This window comes from Clytia hemisphaerica, unplaced genomic scaffold (assembly GCF_902728285.1).
Source record: "Clytia hemisphaerica strain Z4C2 unplaced genomic scaffold, Clytia hemisphaerica genome assembly, whole genome shotgun sequence".
NCBI classification, from domain to species: domain Eukaryota; kingdom Metazoa; phylum Cnidaria; class Hydrozoa; order Leptothecata; family Clytiidae; genus Clytia; species Clytia hemisphaerica.
In genome coordinates, this window is record NW_027103910.1 from 547,357 (window position 1) to 567,815 (window position 20,459).

At 36.1% G+C, this 20,459-nt stretch overlaps 1 protein-coding gene across 1 annotated transcript; it reads right to left on the bottom strand.

The window, feature by feature from the left end:
• Positions 1 to 4,297: 4,297 nt before the first annotated feature.
• On the bottom strand, positions 4,298 to 20,389 carry LOC136809192 (N6-adenosine-methyltransferase catalytic subunit-like). Its single transcript, XM_067065711.1, has 21 exons — positions 20,216 to 20,389; positions 17,925 to 18,127; positions 16,515 to 16,705; positions 15,699 to 15,772; positions 15,224 to 15,275; positions 14,940 to 14,970; positions 14,374 to 14,404; positions 14,040 to 14,097; positions 13,590 to 13,679; positions 13,195 to 13,314; positions 12,442 to 12,478; positions 12,171 to 12,226; positions 11,548 to 11,619; positions 10,696 to 10,740; positions 9,844 to 9,936; positions 8,480 to 8,613; positions 7,512 to 7,620; positions 7,076 to 7,147; positions 5,683 to 5,758; positions 5,366 to 5,402; positions 4,298 to 5,046 (listed from the first exon to the last, which is right to left on the bottom strand). The coding sequence occupies exons 1-21, from the start codon at positions 20,275 to 20,277 to the stop codon at positions 4,914 to 4,916; spliced, it is 1,776 nt and encodes a 591-aa protein (XP_066921812.1). The 5' UTR covers positions 20,278 to 20,389; the 3' UTR covers positions 4,298 to 4,913.
• Between the last annotated feature and the right edge of the window lie 70 nt (positions 20,390 to 20,459).

The following is a 20,459-nucleotide window of genomic DNA, read 5'->3' on the forward strand; positions in this document are numbered from 1 at the left end:
GGAAGAAACGATAGATAAACTAAAGAACAATGAACAGCACCTCCTGGAGATAGTCGAAACACAAAAGAATGAGCTAACAGTACTAAAAAAACAGTTGAAAAACGATCCAGCGTTCCATACTGTTGAATACGTAGAAACCAAATTGGAAAAAAAGCTCGAGGACTTCCGAACACAAATCCTGTCAACGATAAAAGAGGAATGCACAAAATCTTACGCCGCTGTGGCCTCTGCTGACAGCCAAATTGTTTCCTCGAACGACGCTATAAAGATAGCCGTGAAAGAGGTGCACAAAGAGGAAGCTGCGGAAGAAAAGGACAAATCAAAACGTTCAAAAAACATCATCATTCACGGTGTTGAAGAATTCACTGATGATCAACCGAAGAAAGACGAGGAGTGGGTGAAAACACTCACCCAAAATCTTCATGCTAAGGTCAAGATCAAACATATGACAAGACTTGGAGCAAAAGTAGCCGACAAGAAACGCCCATTGCTAGTTTCATTTGACAAGGAAGAAGAAAAGGAAAGTATATTCGGTAACCTTCACGTATTGAAGGGTGTGAATATGTATAAAGGGATAAGTATCTGTGAAGATCTAACCCCTGATCAAAGGAAAGAATTCAAAAATCTTGTAATTGAAGCTAAAAGAAAGAATGAAAGCGAAGCAGGTGGGATCTGGCGAGTCCGTGGCTCCTCAAAAAACGGATTCCGCCTCAAGAAGGTAAACAACCAACGACAAGATTAATTTCCGCCAAAGAATGTAAGAAAAAATACGAAAATAACGAAAGAAATAAAACCCAAAAAAACAAGACACAAGATAATACAATAACTGCGAAGAATATAAAAATCATGTATACCAATGCAGACCAACTAACATCTAAAAAATTGGGAGAATTAAAAATGCAATCACGAAATGTAAAACCACACTTGATTGCAATTTGTGAAGTTAAATCAAAGGTTGGTGCACTGAGAGAACCTCATGAATACGAATTTGAAGAGTATTAGCTGGTGAACCATGAAAATATAACATCAAAAAAAGGACGCGGGATCATTATATTAGCTCACAACTCGATCAAGCATCTTATAGTTGGTGTAAAATCGGCGACAGAATTTGATGAATCATGCATAATCGAAATTCGACTTTGCGGCAGGGATGTGTTAGTTTTTGGATGCCTTTACCGTAGTCCAACAAACAACAATCATTCAGAAGAAAACAACGATAAACTCAACGAGCTGATCAAATCTATTGCTTCCGAGAAGAGATACACTCATAAATGTCTCTTAGGTGATATGAACTATCCAACCATAAACTGGGATAACTGGACAACGTCACACTCTGAGGAAAGTAAGGAAGAAAAGTTTTTGGACGCTCTCAGAGACGCGTTTTTCTATCAACTTGTTGTTGAACCAACGCGATGCAGAGAAACAGACGAACCTTCAACGATAGACTTAATACTTACTCATGAACAAAATCAAGTAAGCGACCTTCAGTACCTGAGCCCCCTTGGGAAGAGCGACCATAGCATAATGGTATTTACGTTTGATTGCTACACTCAACGCAAACCCAATTCGAAAAGATACAGTTATGAAACCGGTGACTACACAAAGATGAAACAACACCTAAATGATGGAGAATGGTCGAAAAATTTGATCAACGAATTGAGAGGAAAATCAGTAACAGATATGTGGACAATCTTTAAAAGAAAAGTTCTTGATCTGAGAAGCCAGTTTATTCCAATAAAATATATTGATAATCAAAGCTGGAAACTCAAGGGAGCTATACCAATCAAAAAAGAGGTCCAGAATGAGATAAAACAAAAACGACAACTTCATAGGCTCTGGTTAAAGTCTAAAGACCCGGAAGAAAAAGCTAGGAACCGTACAAACTACGTAACATCACGGAACAGAGTGAACCGAAAGATAACACAAGCTCGAAGGTCATACGAAAAAGGTATCTGCGACAAGTCGAAAAGTAAACCAAAGATCTTCTGGTCACATGTCCGAAGTAAACTAAAATCTGCAAGTGGGGTTTCATCCCTACTCGAAACACCAAATGACATTTCATCTTTAAAACATGAAGACCATGAAAAAGCAGACATCCTGCAGAAACAATTCTGTAGTGTCTTCACAAAAGAACCCGAAGGAGAACTACCGGAATTCCAGTCCCGCACAGATCGCGTCATCAAAAGAATACCAATAACAAAAGATCTTGTTTACAAATCTATACTGAAACTTGATGACAACAAATCGTTTGGTCCAGATGAAATGCATCCAAAAATGTTAAAAGAACTTGTAGACTATATCGCAGAACCCCTTGCACTTTTAATGATCGAATCGTTATCGACGGGAGTCCTACCGGAAGAATGGAAATTAGCATATGTAACTCCAATTTATAAGAGCAAAGGAGCACAAAATTTGGCTGTTAACTACCGACCTGTAAGTTTAACATCGATCGTTTGTAAGCTGATGGAAACAATTCTACGAGCGCACATTACACAGCATCTCGACGACCTGGAACTCCTTTCAAATAAACAATATGGTTTCATTAGCAAACGCTCGACAGTTACCCAACTGCTAACATACATCGATAGATGCTGTGAAAGTACCTCAGAAGGAAAAGTGGTAGATTGTATCTATTTCGATTTTGCAAAGGCATTTGATACCGTGCCACACCGTCGATTGTGCAAAAAACTAATGGGATATGGACTCAAAGGACCTACACTTGATTGGATAAGAGCATTCCTTAACGGACGTAAACAACAGGTAAAAGTGAGTCAGTCAAAATCAACAACAAATGATGTAGTAAGTGGAATACCACAGGGTAGTGTACTTGGGCCACTACTTTTTGTTCTATATATCAACGATCTTCCTGATAAAATCATCTCATCCATACTACTCTTTGCTGATGATACAAAGATATTTAAAGAAGTTGACTCCATCGATGACTCTCTTGTCATACAAAAAGATATTGAGGAGCTGGAGAAATGGTCTAAAGACTGGTTGCTTCAGTTCCATCCAGACAAGTGCCATGTACTTACAATTGGAAAGTTTACAAACATTAAACATGCACATCCATCCTAAATGGAAATCAACTGGAACACGTTTTCATAGAGAAAGATCTTGGTGTTGTTATTGATGCAGAGTTGAGTTTCGAGGAACATATCTCTAAGCAAGTCAACAAGGCCAATTCGATGCTTGGAGTTATTAACCGTGGCTTCCAAAACCTTAGCCCGCAGATTTTTCTTACTTTGCACTGTACTTTCGTTCGACCGCATCTTGAATATGCACAATCAGTCTGGTCACCGAAACTAAGGAAACACGTCAACCTATTGGAAGGAGTGCAGAGACGTGCGACAAGGCTTGTCAAACTTTACAAAAATCTCTCTTATGAGGATAGACTACGAAGCTTACAATTACCAACACTAGAGTTTCGTAGAACTTTTTGTGATATGGTGCAGGTCTATAAGCATCTTCACTTCTACGATAAAGCTACGATTCCAAAGAAAACTACCCATCGACCACGTCCGAATCGACAACATAAAGATGAACTCCAGCCGAACTTTGCAAGTGATGGATTCCGCGGCCCGCAAACAAAGTCGTTCTACTACAGAACCATCCCTACGTGGAATAAATTGCCGTCTGAGGTGGTAGCTGCCGTTTCCATAAAAGGCTTCAAAGAAAAGTTGAAAGAAGCATGGAAAAGCCATCCAAAGAAATTCGTTACACGAAATTTGTAAATTGAGATCGGTTTAGAGGCCCACTGAGTGCCTACAACCTGTAATATTCATTTTAATAATAATAATAATAAAGGGGCAAAAACGTGCTTATAAAAAACATGTAATAATGAACACGACTTTGGTCAGAAAATCTATTTTCTCTGAGGTGTAGAAAGCAAAAAGCACAAATTACCTGATACAGATCGAGAGTGTTTTTTCTTGACTGGTTCTTGTTGAGTTCAGTTTTGATTGTCTTTCACTATGAAACACAAGAAAAAAATTGTTTGTCATACGATATTGAGGTTTTCATTCTATTCAATGGGTGTCGTTGGGCGGGGGTGTCTCTTCCATCTGAAAATCTCCATCTTGCAAATAATCTAACAAAAATCGGGACTAAATATATAACGATTTAAAAGCAGAAACTTGAAAATTGTATTCATCGTAGTTCAAATTCATTGTATTGAAGAGAGATTTTTGGTAAATTTTACAAATCCGCCGATAAAATTGGCGTGTCTGAACTAGGCTTAAAACATACCTTTTTGTCCAAATATCCAAAAAAGTTCTGATAACAGTTCAAGTTTTAGGTGGCATTTCAATATATTTGTAATTTTCAAAAAAAAAAAGACATCTAAAAATTTATAAAATTATTTGCCTACAACATTGAATTAAAAAATAAGTTTAAAAAATCCTGCTTTTATCTTGAAAGGCATGAAAGCAGTTCAGAATAACAATAACGACCTCCGCATGGCATGGCTGTCCAACTATAAGAAAGACGTCAAATTATCACATCACAAAATGATAAATGAAATCGTCCATTTTCGAAATTTGTACGTATTCTGCAGTGAAGTTCTCCAGTTTTCAAAACGAATCTCTTATTAAATCCAGTCGTTTATATACTCATTACCAATCTTTGAATGTATTTTCATTCTATTATAGCCTATGACATTGAGTTATATTCTGATGCGATTGATATTTTGAAAGCTTACAAGGTAACAGAGCTCAGAATGTATAATAAGATTTCTCCACTTCTCGCTGAAAATGGTATTGATTTAGAAACTCTGAAATGTTACTTTTGGGCATGTAACGTTTTCTTCGTAAGCCGTCTTTCAGATAACGACACAACGTGTTGACGCTTCATGAATAAATGCATGGAGAACCATCATGGTGAAGTTTTTCGATGACAGCATTACGAATCAGTTTCTATTCTGTTTTTGGTGCATCAGGTTTCTTGGCTTGTGGCAGACACGACCCACTTGGATACCGTTCCTGGAACCGTTTGATGACGTCAGGCTCCACCAAATTGACACCTGCTAGCTGATTACCTAGTGTTATCCTGTGGAAAAGAGGAATGTGATGAAAATTTGAATTGATTTTCATACAAATCATGACATATCCAAACTCAGTTCCCCTGATAATTATACCAATTAATTATGTCATTTATTCATCCATTCATTAAAAGACAAGAAAACCTCAGGCAAAAGTGTTTTATACATCATCCTAATGGAAAAGATTCAGTTTTAAGCCTTTCTTAATTCTACATCAACTTTGAAATCGCAGTCCAAACCAGACTTGGCACACAACGTTGTTTCAACGTTTAACTTTTTATGGACGTGAACATTGAAATAACGTTGTATGTCGACTGGGTCACTTACCAATTCGGTTGAACATTATGCATACGGCCAAACATTTCTAAAGCGAAAAGTAAAGGCGTGGATTTTTATCAACATCGTGTACTGCATATCAAGGTACCAAAAAATATCTTTTGTTATTGAGCTTGAATATAAAAGAATTGAGTCAGCCTTCAACTCTGCTGAATTGCAGTATGTTTTTAGTTTTTTTTAGCAATTTGTAGTTTACTTGTAGTGAAGTAAATCTATATAAACTGAAAAAGGGCCTCAAATTCAGAAAAAATATTTCCTGTACATGGTCTATGATTAATTGGGAGGAAAAGAATTGCCTGGTTTCTTACCTATCTTTCTTTGACCAGGCGCAAGACGTTCTATTAGCCCATAAACTTCATCTGGTTTGTGACTTGTGTCTCGTACCTAAAATGATGAACACAACAAATGAATAAAGTGTAAGCTTGTAAAAGAAGGTGCTTTATTAACAGAAAGGAGGGTGAATATTGGTGGTTTACAAATCCTACTACTGAACTCCTTAATCAAGTACCTTAGAGTACAACCAGAGACCTGAAGGAAGATAAATTGGCCTTTTTACAAAATTGTAATCTTGAAATAGAAACTTTCACGTAAGAACCTACTTAAAGAGATTTCAAGTTAGCATATATTGACTTTGGAAAAGAGTTTAGCATAAAGATTTGAGGAAGGGTACAGGTAAATATGTCAACCATCTTTAAATGTCAGGTTTATATGGACGTCCGAGCAACACATTACACAAAGAAGGAAGTAAAAGAAAAATGGCCTTGACAGTAATACAAACACTGTTAAATAAACACATGACCACAAAAAGTACTTAAGAAAATGGTACGACAATATGACTCCACTGTTATGTGGGTTATTCAATACAAAAATTCAAAGTCTATTTTTGTAACGAAAAAATCTGCAAATATCAGATTTTCTCTCCTATGGTTAAAGTCTTGTTTCCTGTTAAAAGAATCTTCCCCAGTTTGGTAGCTAGTCACATCTATGCCTTTTATCAAGAAAAGAACTGGAAAGAATTCGAATTCACGTTGAACAAGATAATTCATGTAATGAAAGTGTTTAAGAAATGCAATGAAAATCATTTTAACTTTCCTCTGAACGTTTGATTTATACACTCACAGACCCCCTCTCACTGGAAAAATCGTCGAATATCGTCTCTACTGGGAAATTATACTCCAATTTTTGTCCCCGCTGAAAATGACTTTAAACAAACCCTCACAGTAAAATATTGTGCTACTTTTTCAATCCCCACTGAGTTTTCTGACTTGAAAACAATGGAATTCAAATCCCCAGCCATAAATAAAAAATGAGAATACCAAACCCCCATCGAGTATCAGGCCAATACTAATACTTCCCCAATGGCTGAAAAATTCTACCGGGTCTGTGAGAAAGAGATGTATTTATCTTGTACCCTTTTTAATCCAAGCCCTAATTTCCAGTCTGTACGTTAATTCTACCCTATCCGTCATTATTCTTGGCTTGGTTTTCGCAAAAATACGTTTATTAGAGATTCAGCAGCACACCTTTCCCTCAATTTCTCCACTTATCTTCGAGCTTTCTATTTAATTGCTGAGCATGAGTACCGTCTAGTGAATCTTTGGTGTGACACTGGTTGGAGGTCGAGAATACAAGCTTGTGCACCAGAGCCGGAAGCTCTACCATGCTATGTCTGCTCATACATAAGAATATCACAAACCTTACCTCCGACACAAGGACATCACAATCAAGACCATAATTAAACAAGTTCGGATCAGGTCTTCCCTTTTTGCCAATCTTAAAAATTTAAAGACATAAAATAATCAGATCCAATTTCCAGCTGTCTATAGACAATTTATAAGGCAATTTATGAGGAATTTAAGATAAGTATATCTTAAAAATTTTAAAATACTTTATAGGCTTAACACGTTTGCTGCCAACTACGAGGCAGTGCTTCAAAGAGCACCAAATCTACGTAAAATTCTGTGTCGATTGGTATACAATTCAAAGGCAGTTGAAGCAAAGCTCAGGCCAAAGGAGCCTCTGAATGTCAAACTTTCGAAGAAATTCCATGAGGTTGAAATTTCGATTTCAAGACTCGGCAGTGAACGTGTTAAACCCAAAAAGTGTGCAATGAGTGGGTCAGACTCAAAGAACTTACAATACAGTGTTCTTTGCCGTGGTTTATCCAATGACCTGTTCTACCTGTTCGAATTAAACGTTGAAGTTGGTTGGTCTTAACCCAGATCAATTCGTCAACTCTCTTGTACCTAAACAGGAAAATTATAGCCTATACCAAGTTTATGTATATGTGCTTTTTTCGACTGAGATGTTAAGGTTTTAATTTTCCCTAGATCCCGACTGACTGAGGACGACGATAGATCAGCACTTTTACCGTCCTCAACTTTGCGGGTCAAAACATCAGGTTACCCCAAATCGCTTTAATCGCTTTACCGTCCTCAAAATTGAAAATACATATAAACTCCCTTAAAGCTCCAAAAAAACAACCCTGAAAGAATGTGAATGAAATTTGTTTCAAAGGTTCCTTATAATTACTAGAACCACCTAAGAAAGCCGTGGTCGATTGGATATGTTTTGCAGTCTTTTGTTGACTAGAGTAATATTCTTTGTAGCAAGAAGAAAGTTTTGCAAAGGTTCCACAAAGAAATTTACACGTCAAATATCTCGTGATCTAACTGATAAGAATCTAACCATCTTAAACTATCAACTATGAATCATATCATACAAAGTTAGCACTTTTCCCAAAGCATCACATTTTTTGAGTCTGTGACTCTCAGTACCGTATTACTTTGGATTGCCTTTTCGTTAATATTTGAGTACAATAAAGCCATTTTAGAGATGTGGAAACGGATCAAAATTAGTTTGAAAACAAATGATATAAATATTATGATGTATCTAAGTTCTCCTTTATGCCCTTTATATATTACACTTCCTTACAACAGCGTGTTCAAAACGCCCCTCCTAGAGGGGAGGCGTTTACTCTAGAAGGGCGTTTATTCAAGAGGGCGTTCTCCGTAATGCAGTATTTCTTTCTTGTTAAGGAATAGATGACTAGGATTTTAAAAACCAAAAATCTCCATTATCATTTTTATCATGAAATCTACATACCCCCAAATTTCGAGACATTCTCTTCCGAGTTCGATAGCTCTTCCAGTGACCCATAAAAAGATGTAGCCGTGATCCTGTAACTTGTGAACAGCCATCGCTTTCATTTCGTTGTCCGACATTGTGCCATACGGAAGCTGTGAAAGAAGATGAGAAGACCATTTAAAGGAACGTGTTTTACTAGAAAATCCTTCGTTCTCTCGCACACCCCGCGAGCACAAAATGCTGAATCCTCCGGCAGATTTCACAGTCCGGTGATCCGGTTCAGAGAAAGAATTAATGAGACATTTTAGAAAAAAAACACACAACAACCAGAATTGGTTCTTTTTTTATATTGAGCAAACCCTTTAAACTATTAACCTACTTGGCATAAAGCTATAAACAAAAATAAGCGGTATATCATTATATAAACTTTCAAACCCAACGTCCGTAACATCCATAAGACGTTAGAAGAACGCTGATACATGTTCTTCATGTTTTCGACCGCCAGAGGCGGTTTTTTTTTCTTCTTATCTTGTTTTGGTTGGTCTCACTACTTTGACGGCCATTATTCTTTGATTTCGCTTGACTCGATCAATTTAGTACTCACCGTATACATTTTTTTGTTTCAAAATGATTAATCGAGTCTTATCGATTTAAACGTTACCAGCGTTGCTACGATCAATTTTTTATTAAAATGTTAGCGTTGCTACGATCAATTTTTTGCCGGCGGTCGTTTCAGTGTGATTTGCAAACTGTGATCTAGTATTAAGGGCTCTGACCATAGTCGGAATATTGATTTTAGTATCTGAACATGAAAGTTATGTTTTAGATTCTTTAACACTTTTAACAAAGAATTGCCTTTATAAATTACTTTTTAATCAAATCCCTTAAGAGTAATTAAGAACTTAATTGCAAAAATGACGTTATGAACTTTAAAAAGACGTTAATAATATGTTGCATCACCTTCTTTTATAAAAAGTGCTAAGTTTTAATGGGTAATTAACCTTTTTGTTTCGAAGTTTTTTCAAACTGTCCGCAAAGAATTGAACTATTTCAAATTTTGCGGAAAATGTTTTTAAAAAGATGTGTCAAAAGTTATGACTGTTTTTTTAAAGCAAAATCCAGATGAAAAATTGATGAAAATCCACTATTTTGAAGATTTTGAGACAAAGAAGCATTTACAAAAATTTTCCGCAAAATTTTTTATTGTTCGGTAAAAGATACACCATCTACTGCGAAAAAATTTTCAAAATGTTTTTTCTTCGCCGAAACCAAGCTCTTCAAAGTTGTAAGTATACTTACTTTTGCTTCCATAATGTCGGAGGATACGTAACTTAACGAGACATAAAAAACCTCTACACGCGAACCAGAGTAAGACGACTCACCTCCATATGAATGTCCCACGGGGGATCTGCCATCACTACAGCAAACTTGCCAAGTACATCATAATCCAGTTTACGTACATCACACTGAATCCACTAATAAGAAAAAATCTTTTATGATTCATGCTATTCAAGCAAGATATGTATTTTTTTATACGGAACCAAGCGGAGAAACCAGTTTTTGCCTATAGTGGGAAATTTAAAGAATATCACTAGTCGGACGCTCGGTGATTTTCAACAGTTTGATGAAAACGCAAACAGTGTTACAAAATAAATGTTGTTTTTTTATAAGCATTCGAAATCCAACTCAAAGAAGGTTGAGAGGTTGACAAGGTTCAAATTGTTGACTGAAAAGTGCTTCCATATCAAAACAAAGAGGATCAAAATAAAGTGACCGTTTTGCTAAATAACTTAATTGCACGATGAGTTATTTTTTCTTATTTGGCGCTCCTTCAAAGAGAGCAACAACAATAAAAGAACAACATAGAGAGAAAAGAAAAATATGACTTTCAGTGGAATTTACTTTTCCTAACGGGGAAAAAGTAGTGCGATTAGCTCGTAATCACATAATAACTCGTACAATTCGAAAATTGCACTCGTGATTGTTTTGTTTCGAATTTTCCTCGTCCTTTCGGACTCGGAAAATTAATAACAAAAAAATCACTCGTGCAATTATTCTCGAATTGCACTCGTTATCATGTGATTACATATACTAATCAATCAAAGCAAATCAAAGGACTGACTAAAAGGCTTTATTACTTGGCTAACCAATCGACACTATATATAATTGGATGAATCGACTTCGATGGACTGGAATCAGTCACATGGAAAGTTTATAAAAAATTAAATTGTTACTTGTGGAGGCGTCATTGTAATTTTTCCACCACTCAAATCTGATGACTAGAAGTTAAAAGAAACAAATCATGCTCATTTTTTATCAGAATGATTTAAAGAACAACGAGGCACAAAGCGCTAAACAATGGTAAAAATGGCTTTTACTGCCAAAAAAGTTGAAGTGTATTCAAAGAGAAATTCTCTTACGATACATCCAGGGAAATGCTTCTTATTCTTCTTATTTCAAAGAAGCCTTTTATTGGTCCTTTACAGGCTGTAAAACTAAATGATAAAGTTGTTGAATGCGTCCCCAATACAAAATGTCTAGGCGTGACAATAGACCAGCATTTAAATTGGGAAGCACATATATCTGAATTGTGTCAACAATTTTACGCAAAAGTTAAGAAACTCTATACTATGAGAGCCATGTCGAAAATTACCTTATTGACAATTTATTCCTGAGCTTGGAATAACCGAATTTTGAAGTAAATTACCGGGTCGCATTAGTAAAGACTGGAACAAAACCTAAATAACTCAATTTCATAAGAATAAGAACAAGATAAGAATAATTTCAGGCTCAAAGTGTTGAAAAATAAGAACAGGCGACGTCAACAAAAATTTACTGGATCTTACAAAAAAAGTGTATTACAGGGAGCGCTCGTTTGCACCCAAGGTGTTAGTAATAGTAATGATATGACATTGAGGGAAATCAGGGATTATTACCCCAAGTTTCATTTTGAAATACTTTGAAAGTTATTTCAAAGTCAAGTGTTTCAAAATTATACGAAGGGTATGAATTCTTATTTAACGAATTCCACTCAAATCTTCAAAACAAAATTGCCGACCCGACATGTAGGGAAAAAATAGGATTACCTTATTGACTTTGACAGCATTATTTCCAGTGTTGGTTTCAGCACCACGTGTATCGACTTCGTAATGTACATACTGAAAAAAAGGTTAATATACAATGGAGTCTCTTTAATTCAAACAAGTTTTCTCGCCCCTTCAGTCAACCCTACTGTATTCAGACTATCTATCACACTACAGTTTTACAATCAACGTGTGTCATAGCACAGATAAAGACATACCATTTGGACCGTTCAATGCAATATCGTAGGCCTGTACATAAGATTTCACTTGCATGGTTTGCTTTGGGAAGTTATGTACAGGCCTACGGTATCGCACTTTACAGTCTAAATAAACACTTGCTTAACCTCGCTAAAGACATACCATCGACTCTGGTGTGCGAAGTGTAAGCCCGGCCCCCAGCCAAGTCATTTTGACGACTTCAACATGGTACTCGATGCCTCTGCCCATTCAGGGGGTAACCCAGAGAAAGGAGTGGCACCCTCCTATACCCTTGGGTAGACAACTATAGGAAAGGGGAAATTGGATCGTCCTCGAGTGCGGTCGCAGACTCACTTACGATATCACAGAAAAAATGTTTTACACAAATGTTTCAACAAAATAATCCAACACTTTCGCTGTATACTAACCTTGCAAGTATCCATGTGAAAACAGGTATTCAAGAAAGAACAATCTCCCAAGTGTTCTGCAGAATAAAGAGAAAAAATTGGTCAACTAAAGTCCCATCGCTTTATGTGTATAATACTTGTTTTGCTCGTTGTTTACTGAAAATAAGTTCAATAGTTCAGAGCACTAATTATTAGAGAAATATTATTCTTTCGGACTTCTTCAATTTTCAAAACCAGCTTTCCAAAGGATTAGTACTAATTTCGTAAACCTTCATATTTGTTAGAGTTTTACCGTCTGTGTGTGGTTGTATAATCTTTTTGAAATGAAGCTAAAAAGTAATGTTTACAGAAATTAAGCCTTCATTTCTCAGACAAGTTGCAGTCTTTTCCATTGAGTTTCAAGACGAAAGCTGGAGCAGAATCATCAACCTTTCTAAGGCAAGAAAAAAAGTGATGTCTTATAATTTGCACTGCATTTCGGATTACGCATTGAATCTAGCACTTTGTTTATTTTCGTTTTCTACATTATTTTTTGCGGGGTAAATTTTACTTCCAATCCAGCGTACGTATAAAAATCACACAGACCACGAAACTTATGAAGTTAAAAAGTGGCTTTAAATCCTTCATCTAGCAGATTCGACTCTAATCTCCGGCTATTTTTATTGGTCTTTACTATGGAGAGACGGTCGTAGTGTTTTATAAAAATGGCCAAGTGTGCTTCATCCGGTATCATATCGCCGTTGAAAAATCAAAGGGCCAATCACAAAATTAGTGCCTGAGAAAGTTTTTCTGTCTAGCTAGCCTTAAATTTGAGATTGGCCCTTTTTGCATAGTGAGGAGGGTCCCATCTACATGAAATAGGGTCAATCTCAAAGTTTATGCTCAGACAAACGGAAAAATTCTTAGTTTTCTCAGCCAATAATTTTGAGATTAGACCTTTTGATTTGCCAACGGCTATATATAATAAGTTTGTAACTTATGAAGCGTAGTAAGTGTTTTCTCTAATTTCCAAATATGCAGCGTGTACTGCTACTAAAAAGCTTACCTTTTTACATCTAGATTTTTCAGCGTTACTTCGATAGCATTCATCTCGCGTACCGTAAGGGCAAAACTCGCGCACCATAGCACCACCCTGTGATCGGAACTTCTCCGCCAGAGATAACTCCTAAAGGAAAGTATAAAAAATTACAAATAGAATCGATATTTTACGCGGAGATTCCAGTTTTTCATGATGTTAATTACGTATTGTTTGAGACACTAATGCACTAATGGTCATCGCTCTTTCGAAACGGAATTGTTATTTCAACAAAGATTGTTGGAAATGTTTCGGACATGCAAGACCAAGTAGCTAAATACTATAAGAACAGATTATAAGAAAGAAACAAATCAAAAACGCTTCGTGCAAAAATTAAACAGTGAGTAAATATTTTTGCAGCAAACCTTAGCCGTCGGTTGATTAATGAGTTCGAGGATTTCGTTTCCAATCTTTTTGTTTTCCGATTCTTTCATTGTCGGCATTGAAAGTAAGGTCTGAAATGAAAAACAAAAAATATTTAATGTAATATCAAGAAATAACTTACTAACTTACTTTATTCTCGTTTTGTTTCCTGATATTTCTCGACATTTCGCTCGAATTTTTTCGAATTTTCTTTTCTCACTGCATTTAATGTGATATCTTGAATCGTGGTTGAAATAGTTTTAGAATGATATGTACCTCCTAGGAGTTGAGGAGTTCATGATTGCAGATTGAACACAATCCCAAACAGCAATAACTCAAGCTAAAACAAGACAAGCCTATGCTATCATTGGTTCATTTTAGTATTCCAAGGTTTTTTCAAAGTTTTCAAGGTCTCGTAAACATTGAAAATATTAAAATATGTGATTGTGTACCTCAAGGTCATCTTTAGGTCCTTCGCTGTCTTTCCTTTCACTTTTTCGGTCATTTTCCCTGAAAAAATAATCCAACTTTTTAAATGTTTAAATTTTTCTTTATTCAACCATTGCAATCGAATTAAATAAAGGGGCCCAATTGAGGATGCAGGGGAGAGGGGGGTTAGTAGATTTGAGTTACCAGTTGTTTTAAGCAAATTTGTAAAGGATTGAGAAAGTCATGACCCTTTTCATGACCCTGAAAATATTTTATACGACTTTCTATGTAAGGGGGCTAATATTTAATTTCGAGAATTCCGACTAATAAAGGGATACAAGGAATCGCCATACTTACCTAGTTGATGGTTTTGATGTTTGTGTTTCGTCTAAAGTGCAATATTAAAATTTCATTTGAATTTGATTTTTACATACGAAGAAAATCTAAAATCTAAGACAAAGCTAGTCTTCATATCAAAAGTGGTGTTATAGTGATCCATACAGTATGCCAAAATGGAAAAAAATGAGCTAAAATTGCTTGTCGCGAGGCCACTCTGTTTTGTTTACTTGAAATTTTTTGTCCAAATTACATGGAATCAAAGCAAAAGCTACGCAAAAGTGTAATTGGAAACGTGTATTAAAAGAAGGCCAACCCTTAGGATCTTTCGTGGGACTCAACTGCATGTGATTGGTTCGAAAGTAGATAAAATTTTGAAACTGTCTTGAGAGGGGCCCGCAAAAGATGCTACGAATCCTAAGGGTTGGCCCCCTACTAAATGAAATGATTATTTTTGAACTTTTAATTTTTAATCGATTCAGAATTTCCTGGAAATCTGATACACCAAAATACTAGCCCTTCTAACTAATAAATTTACTCTGGAAGGGAAGGTGAAACTTATGTGAAGAAATAAATTCGTTTCTTACTACTGCCGGTGTTGCCATGTAAAGCCTTCAGCTGAAAACAATAAAAATGGAGTAGAATATAATTGACATTTTCAAGATTATTCCTTCGTAAGGAGTAAAAATTTATCACTTTTTGAAAAAACTGATACAATTATCGTAACTCATGGGTACCAACCCCCCAAAACCGCTACATCTTGAGGGGAACTAGTCTAGCTGTCCCCCGGAAGGTTCTCAATTGTTTTTATTTTATTTTATTAAATATTTTTTGTTCTGAGTGCAACAATTATTACGGCCCGATTTTATACCTTGATATATTCACAATCTTGGATCGTCACTACGTCTTCTCTGTTGGTCAAACTATGCAAAAGAAAATTTTAATTATAGATCATTATATCAGACTATCAAACAAAAAGCCGCAAATATGATTGGTAAAATATCTAACAAGCTGGTGACGCATTTCCACAAGCATAACCAAGTCTCATGAAAAGAATCAAGCTACCTTTTGAAGGAATTAGTTCTAGCGAACATAAAATATGGCAGGATTACCCATTACGCAAGTTCCCGAAAAAATTTATTTTTGTTTCCATCCACAAAATCCACATTTCAGGCATTTTTTTTGTTAATTTCATTAATGACGGTTTTTGATCAAAAACATCTTACAACGACTAAATTGAATTCAATCCAAATTTAATCATTCCAGTCATAGGACAAATTAAAGACCCTTTCTCGACCACCCGCCAAAATTTCTTCCTATAACGAAAAGTAAATCGGTATACATACTGCAATAAGTTTTGAGCTTCTAATTTGAAAAGAGCAGTAATCGTTTCTTCCTTCGTGGTGTAAAGGTATTTGTCCTATAAAGGAAAAAATATTGGAAAAGAAAGTGTAATGCACCTTTTCGACCGTAGCCGCCAATTACCACGCGGGCATTCTTTTGTCCGTCTTACCACCTTAAAACCGTTCCAGTAGCGCGACTACGGTGGAAAAGGTGTATTCAGGTTTATTCGTCCAGTACAATATACTCCTTAGCGGCTTGGTCAGCTTTTGAGATTGATTATTACACGCTTTTTTGATAAGCATAGCATTTATAAGCATATGTAAGCTTAGAGATATGGAAAAATTTGAGCATATACTAAGCATCACCCTACGAAAAATGTATTTTTTTGGCTTCAACTTGAGAACGCCATACGTTTGACTTTGACCTTACTCTCTTCGTTTCCAGTCTCCTCAAAAGATGACTGAAAAAACACTGGATAAAGCTACCATATCCCAGGATGCAACAAAATAATGCACAAACATTCTTTGGCCCCCTCGTTTCCCGCCATGTCAGTTGTTTGTTCATGTTGAATCTGTGGTCCACTAATGTGATATACAATATGGTCTATTCAGTAAATATGGCATATCATTTGGCTTGAACTTGCTTGAGAAACATAGAGGAACTCTACATAGCATCTTATATAAAATGTCTGTAGTTAGTAGGTATATTTAAATAACAATGAACAAAAAACACGTGGGCAAAACCCCTCCAAGAAGGGTAATGCCACTAAACTAAACATCACTTTTGTTTTTCTAAATAAAACAACACGTGACACTCACTTTGTTTACAGAATCAACGATGACTGGTAATTTAGCAGGTAGAGAGATCAACTTGTCACCCAACTGTAAAGCTAATATCTTTTCCAGCTCCTCAGGAGTAGCTTTCTTCTTCTTCCGTTCTTCTCTCTGTCTCTTTGAAGGCGATTTCGAATGAGATGTTGTTGATTTTTCTTTGGATCGTTTTACCGACTCTAAAAGGTAGGAAAGTAAGAAAGTAAAGAAAGAACAAGCAACATGCTAAATCTACCTGAGATAGATACACGCTTTTTCTTTTATAAGAATAGTGTACTTTGGTTGAGGGTGAGCATTATCTTATTTTTCTATTGTTCTAAACAATAGGCCTATTGTTTTGAGCCCGAAATCTCACCCTGATATAAAGAATTTATTCGTATAAAAGTAAAAGCGTGTAGTCGGAAACATGCTGAATGAAGATGAAAATGTTCGAACGAAAACGAAAAGATAACAGCATAGCATAACATAGAGATACGTAAGCTTGAAAAACATGATAGAGCTTGTTTCACACTGGCTTTTAGATTTTTTAGAGGTAAGGAGCCATGCTAAGTTTTGGGCACAAACAAAAAACAATACTTTCTTTCATGTAAAGATAACTCCATCTCTTGAAAGATAAAATCGAATGAAGCAACTTCCACAAATTTGGCAGAAACTTTCTCTTTTAAAACATCTTGAAGTCTTACATTTTAAAGGATTACAATTTTGCATCACTGTGTAAGAAATCCGGAAAAAACCAAAGAAGGAATTTCACACAAAGTCCAAAAAACCCCATTTTTAGGCAGTTTTTGGCACAAATTTGGCCAAAACTTTTTTTCTTTCTTGGAAAGATATATTTAGGCAAAACTATAATTATTCTTTCTTTCATCACTTTTAAAAATTCCTTTGAATTCAAAGATTACAAAATGTTGTCTGAATCCACAGCCTCCTTCTGCAAAACCGCAGGTAGTATAGGAGCACGAATTCGTTAGTGGATGTCAGCAGCCTAGACAAAATGTTGTTTTTGACAGGATTTCCGAGGGGGGGGGCACTTAATGTAAATGACCTACCATACGTGCGGCCTTTAAGGGTATATTTCCAAGCTTCCCAAAGTGCACTGTAAGGGTCGAAATCAGCAAGGATGAGAAAATTGCACTCTAAGGGTGTAAAATTTTGAATATCTGACCATATTTTGATTGAAAATGGTCAAAAAATTTCAAGAAAATGTACCGTAAGGGTCGATTTTTCGAACAAATTTGCTCAGATTTTGCAAAATTTTCTCTGCACTGTAAGGGTCCGACTTCAAAGGCCTAATTTTGGGCCACACGTTTAGTCATTTTTGAATCGAGTGCCCCCCCCCCCGGGAGGATTTCTTACGCAAGTATAGCATATGGCAATCGTGTAAAAATAATATTAACTTACCTTCATTATTAGGTGGTTTTTCATCTTTTACAATATTGTCAGCTCTACTGCTGCTCAGCTCTGTGGTGTTCGAAGAAGGCGCCGGGATGGTTACACCTGCAGCAGCAGCAGCAGCTATTGTCGAAGGTTTTTCTTCTGTTTTGACGACATCAGTGGATGCAGCATCGAGTATGTTTTGACGTTCACGGCGTCGCTTGGCTAACCTTGAAATATGTAGAATATCAAACGGATGATTAACGATGTTCGAATATAGGGTAATGGAATAAATACTTTTGGGTACAAAATAGACAGGGGAATGGACAAAAGTGAAACGGGTAAAAATCTAAAAGTAGGTGGGTGGTTTGAAATTATCTTTAATTCCTGAGATGGAACTTTTTTGAAAGAGAAATTGACAAAAATGTTTTCACTGAAATTAATTCTCGGGAAATTATGGATTTAAGAAATCACCCAGTTTACATACACCTCAAAAGACTTGAAGTACTAACATTTTTTGATGTGTCACATAATAAGATATGGGCATGGCATGGACCAGGGGTTTAGGTACCCCCTAAGAAAATAGGTACCCCCTGAATTTTAGGTACCCCCAAACAACAGACGTTAGTAGGTACCCCCTGTGATTGGTACCCCCTGTGACTTGAGTATATGTCAAGAAATGAAAAAAATTGTATGTTTTTACAATTAACAAGCAACATGCTGAATGGACCTACCTAATGATTAACATCAGATGAAAATAAGAAAAAGGTGACAATAATTGTACAAAAATTCAGAATGGAAAAATAAAGCTTGTGTGTTGAATAATGTAAAATGGTAAAAAGGAATTTCCCCAAATACGAAAATCACTTGAACCATTCAGGCCCAAAAAACCTTTTAAGCTGTTTTTTACCCAAATTTGCCCAAAATAATTTTCCTTAAAAATCTGGCTTCGTCACATTTTGAGCATTGCCATTTTGCATCATTGTGCAAAAAATCAGCAAAAAATTATGAGTGAACATTGAGAAAAGCTATATTTTCTTATTTGGTTAAAGGGAATTTCCCCAAAATACGAAAATCCGTCTTTTAAGGCGAATAAGAATTTCCCGGGAAAAACCAATTCAGTCATTCTTTAGAGAATCTTGCTCTCCATCTTTGTACAAAAAATCAGAAAAAAGTAATTACAGGATTTTGAGCAAAGTCCAAAAAACCCTGTTTTAGGCAGTTTTTGGCCCAAATTTGCCCAAATATATTTTTTTTCGAAAATCTGGCTCCGTCACATTTTAGGCATTACCATTTTGCATCATTGTGCAAAAAATCAGAAAAAAATAATGAGTCAACTTTGAGAAAAGCTATATTTTCTTATTTGGTTAAAGGGAATTTCCCCAAAATACGAAAATCCGTTTTTTAAGGCGAAAAAGAATTTTCCGGGAAAAACCACTTCAGCCATTCTTTAGAGAATCCTGCCCTCATCTTTGTAAAAAAAATCGGAAAAAAGTAATGACAGGATTTTGCAAAGTCCAAAAAACCCTATTTTTAGGCAGTTTTTGGCCCAAATTTGCCCAAATATATTTTTTTTCGAAAATCGGGCTCCGACACATTTTAGGCATTGTCATTTTGCATCATTGTGCAAAAAATCAGAAAAAAGTAATGAGTCAACATTGTTAAAAGCTATATTTTCTTATTTGGTTAAAGGGAATTTCCCCCAAAATACGAAAATCCGTTTTTTAAGGCGAATAAGAATTTTCCGGGAAAAACCACTTCAGCCATTCTTTAGAGAATCTTGCCCTCCATCTTTGTACAAAAAATCAGGAAAAAGTAATGACAGGATTTTGCACAAAGTCCAAAAAACCCTATTTTTAGGTAGTTTTTGGCCCAAATTTGCCCAAATAAATTTTTTCTCAAAAATCGGGCTCCGTCACGTTCTGGGCATTGCCATTTTGCATCATTGTGCAAAAAATCAGAAAAAACTAATGAGCCAATCCTGAGAAAAGCTGGTAACAGACGGACGGACGAACGAACGGACGAACGAACGGACATGGGTTAATTTATAGGACCTCCACCGGGGCACCCGGAGGTAGGTCCAAAAAGAATAATGATAGTTAGATAAAAGCAAGATAAAATATAGTTCCCAAGCCCCCAGACCTTACTGCATAAAAGTTAGATACCCCCAGAGATCATAGGTACCCCCTGAAATTGAAAAAAAATCCAGCCCCCAGCCTTTTTCAGGAAGATTTTGGTTGTAGCCCCCCCCCCCTGCGGGCTGGGGGGGTTCATGCCATGTATGGGTGCAACCTGACCAATCAAAAAGTAGCACTAACCTTTCTTTCAAGTCTTCTCGTTTTCGTTTATGAGCTTGTAACTGATCCCAAGTGTCCGACATGGTGCTTCGTGTCCGATATTCGATGATGATTATCGTAAAATGATTCTTATTGATGTTATGTCATGGTGTATTATGAGTTTTATTAGTTTTGAAATTTTATTTGGTGTCTTAACTATAAAAGAAAAAAAGTTTTTTAATCAATGAGATTATTTGAATCTTATAATCAAAGGCTGTGTGAACTC

What these genes read in the sequence shown, in the direction of transcription:
- LOC136809192 (XM_067065711.1), bottom strand. Translation starts at nt 20,277, where the DNA reads ATGTCGGACACTTGGGATCAGTTACAAGCTCATAAACGAAAACGAGAA. An exon ending in TATACAACCACACACAGACG is followed by an intron (nt 12,227 to 12,441) that starts GTAAAACTCTAA and finishes TTTATTCTGCAG; the next exon opens with AACACTTGGGAGATTGTTCT. An exon ending in GAATGTCTCGAAATTTGGGG is followed by an intron (nt 7,621 to 8,479) that starts GTATGTAGATTT and finishes TTTCCTGTTTAG; the next exon opens with GTACAAGAGAGTTGACGAAT.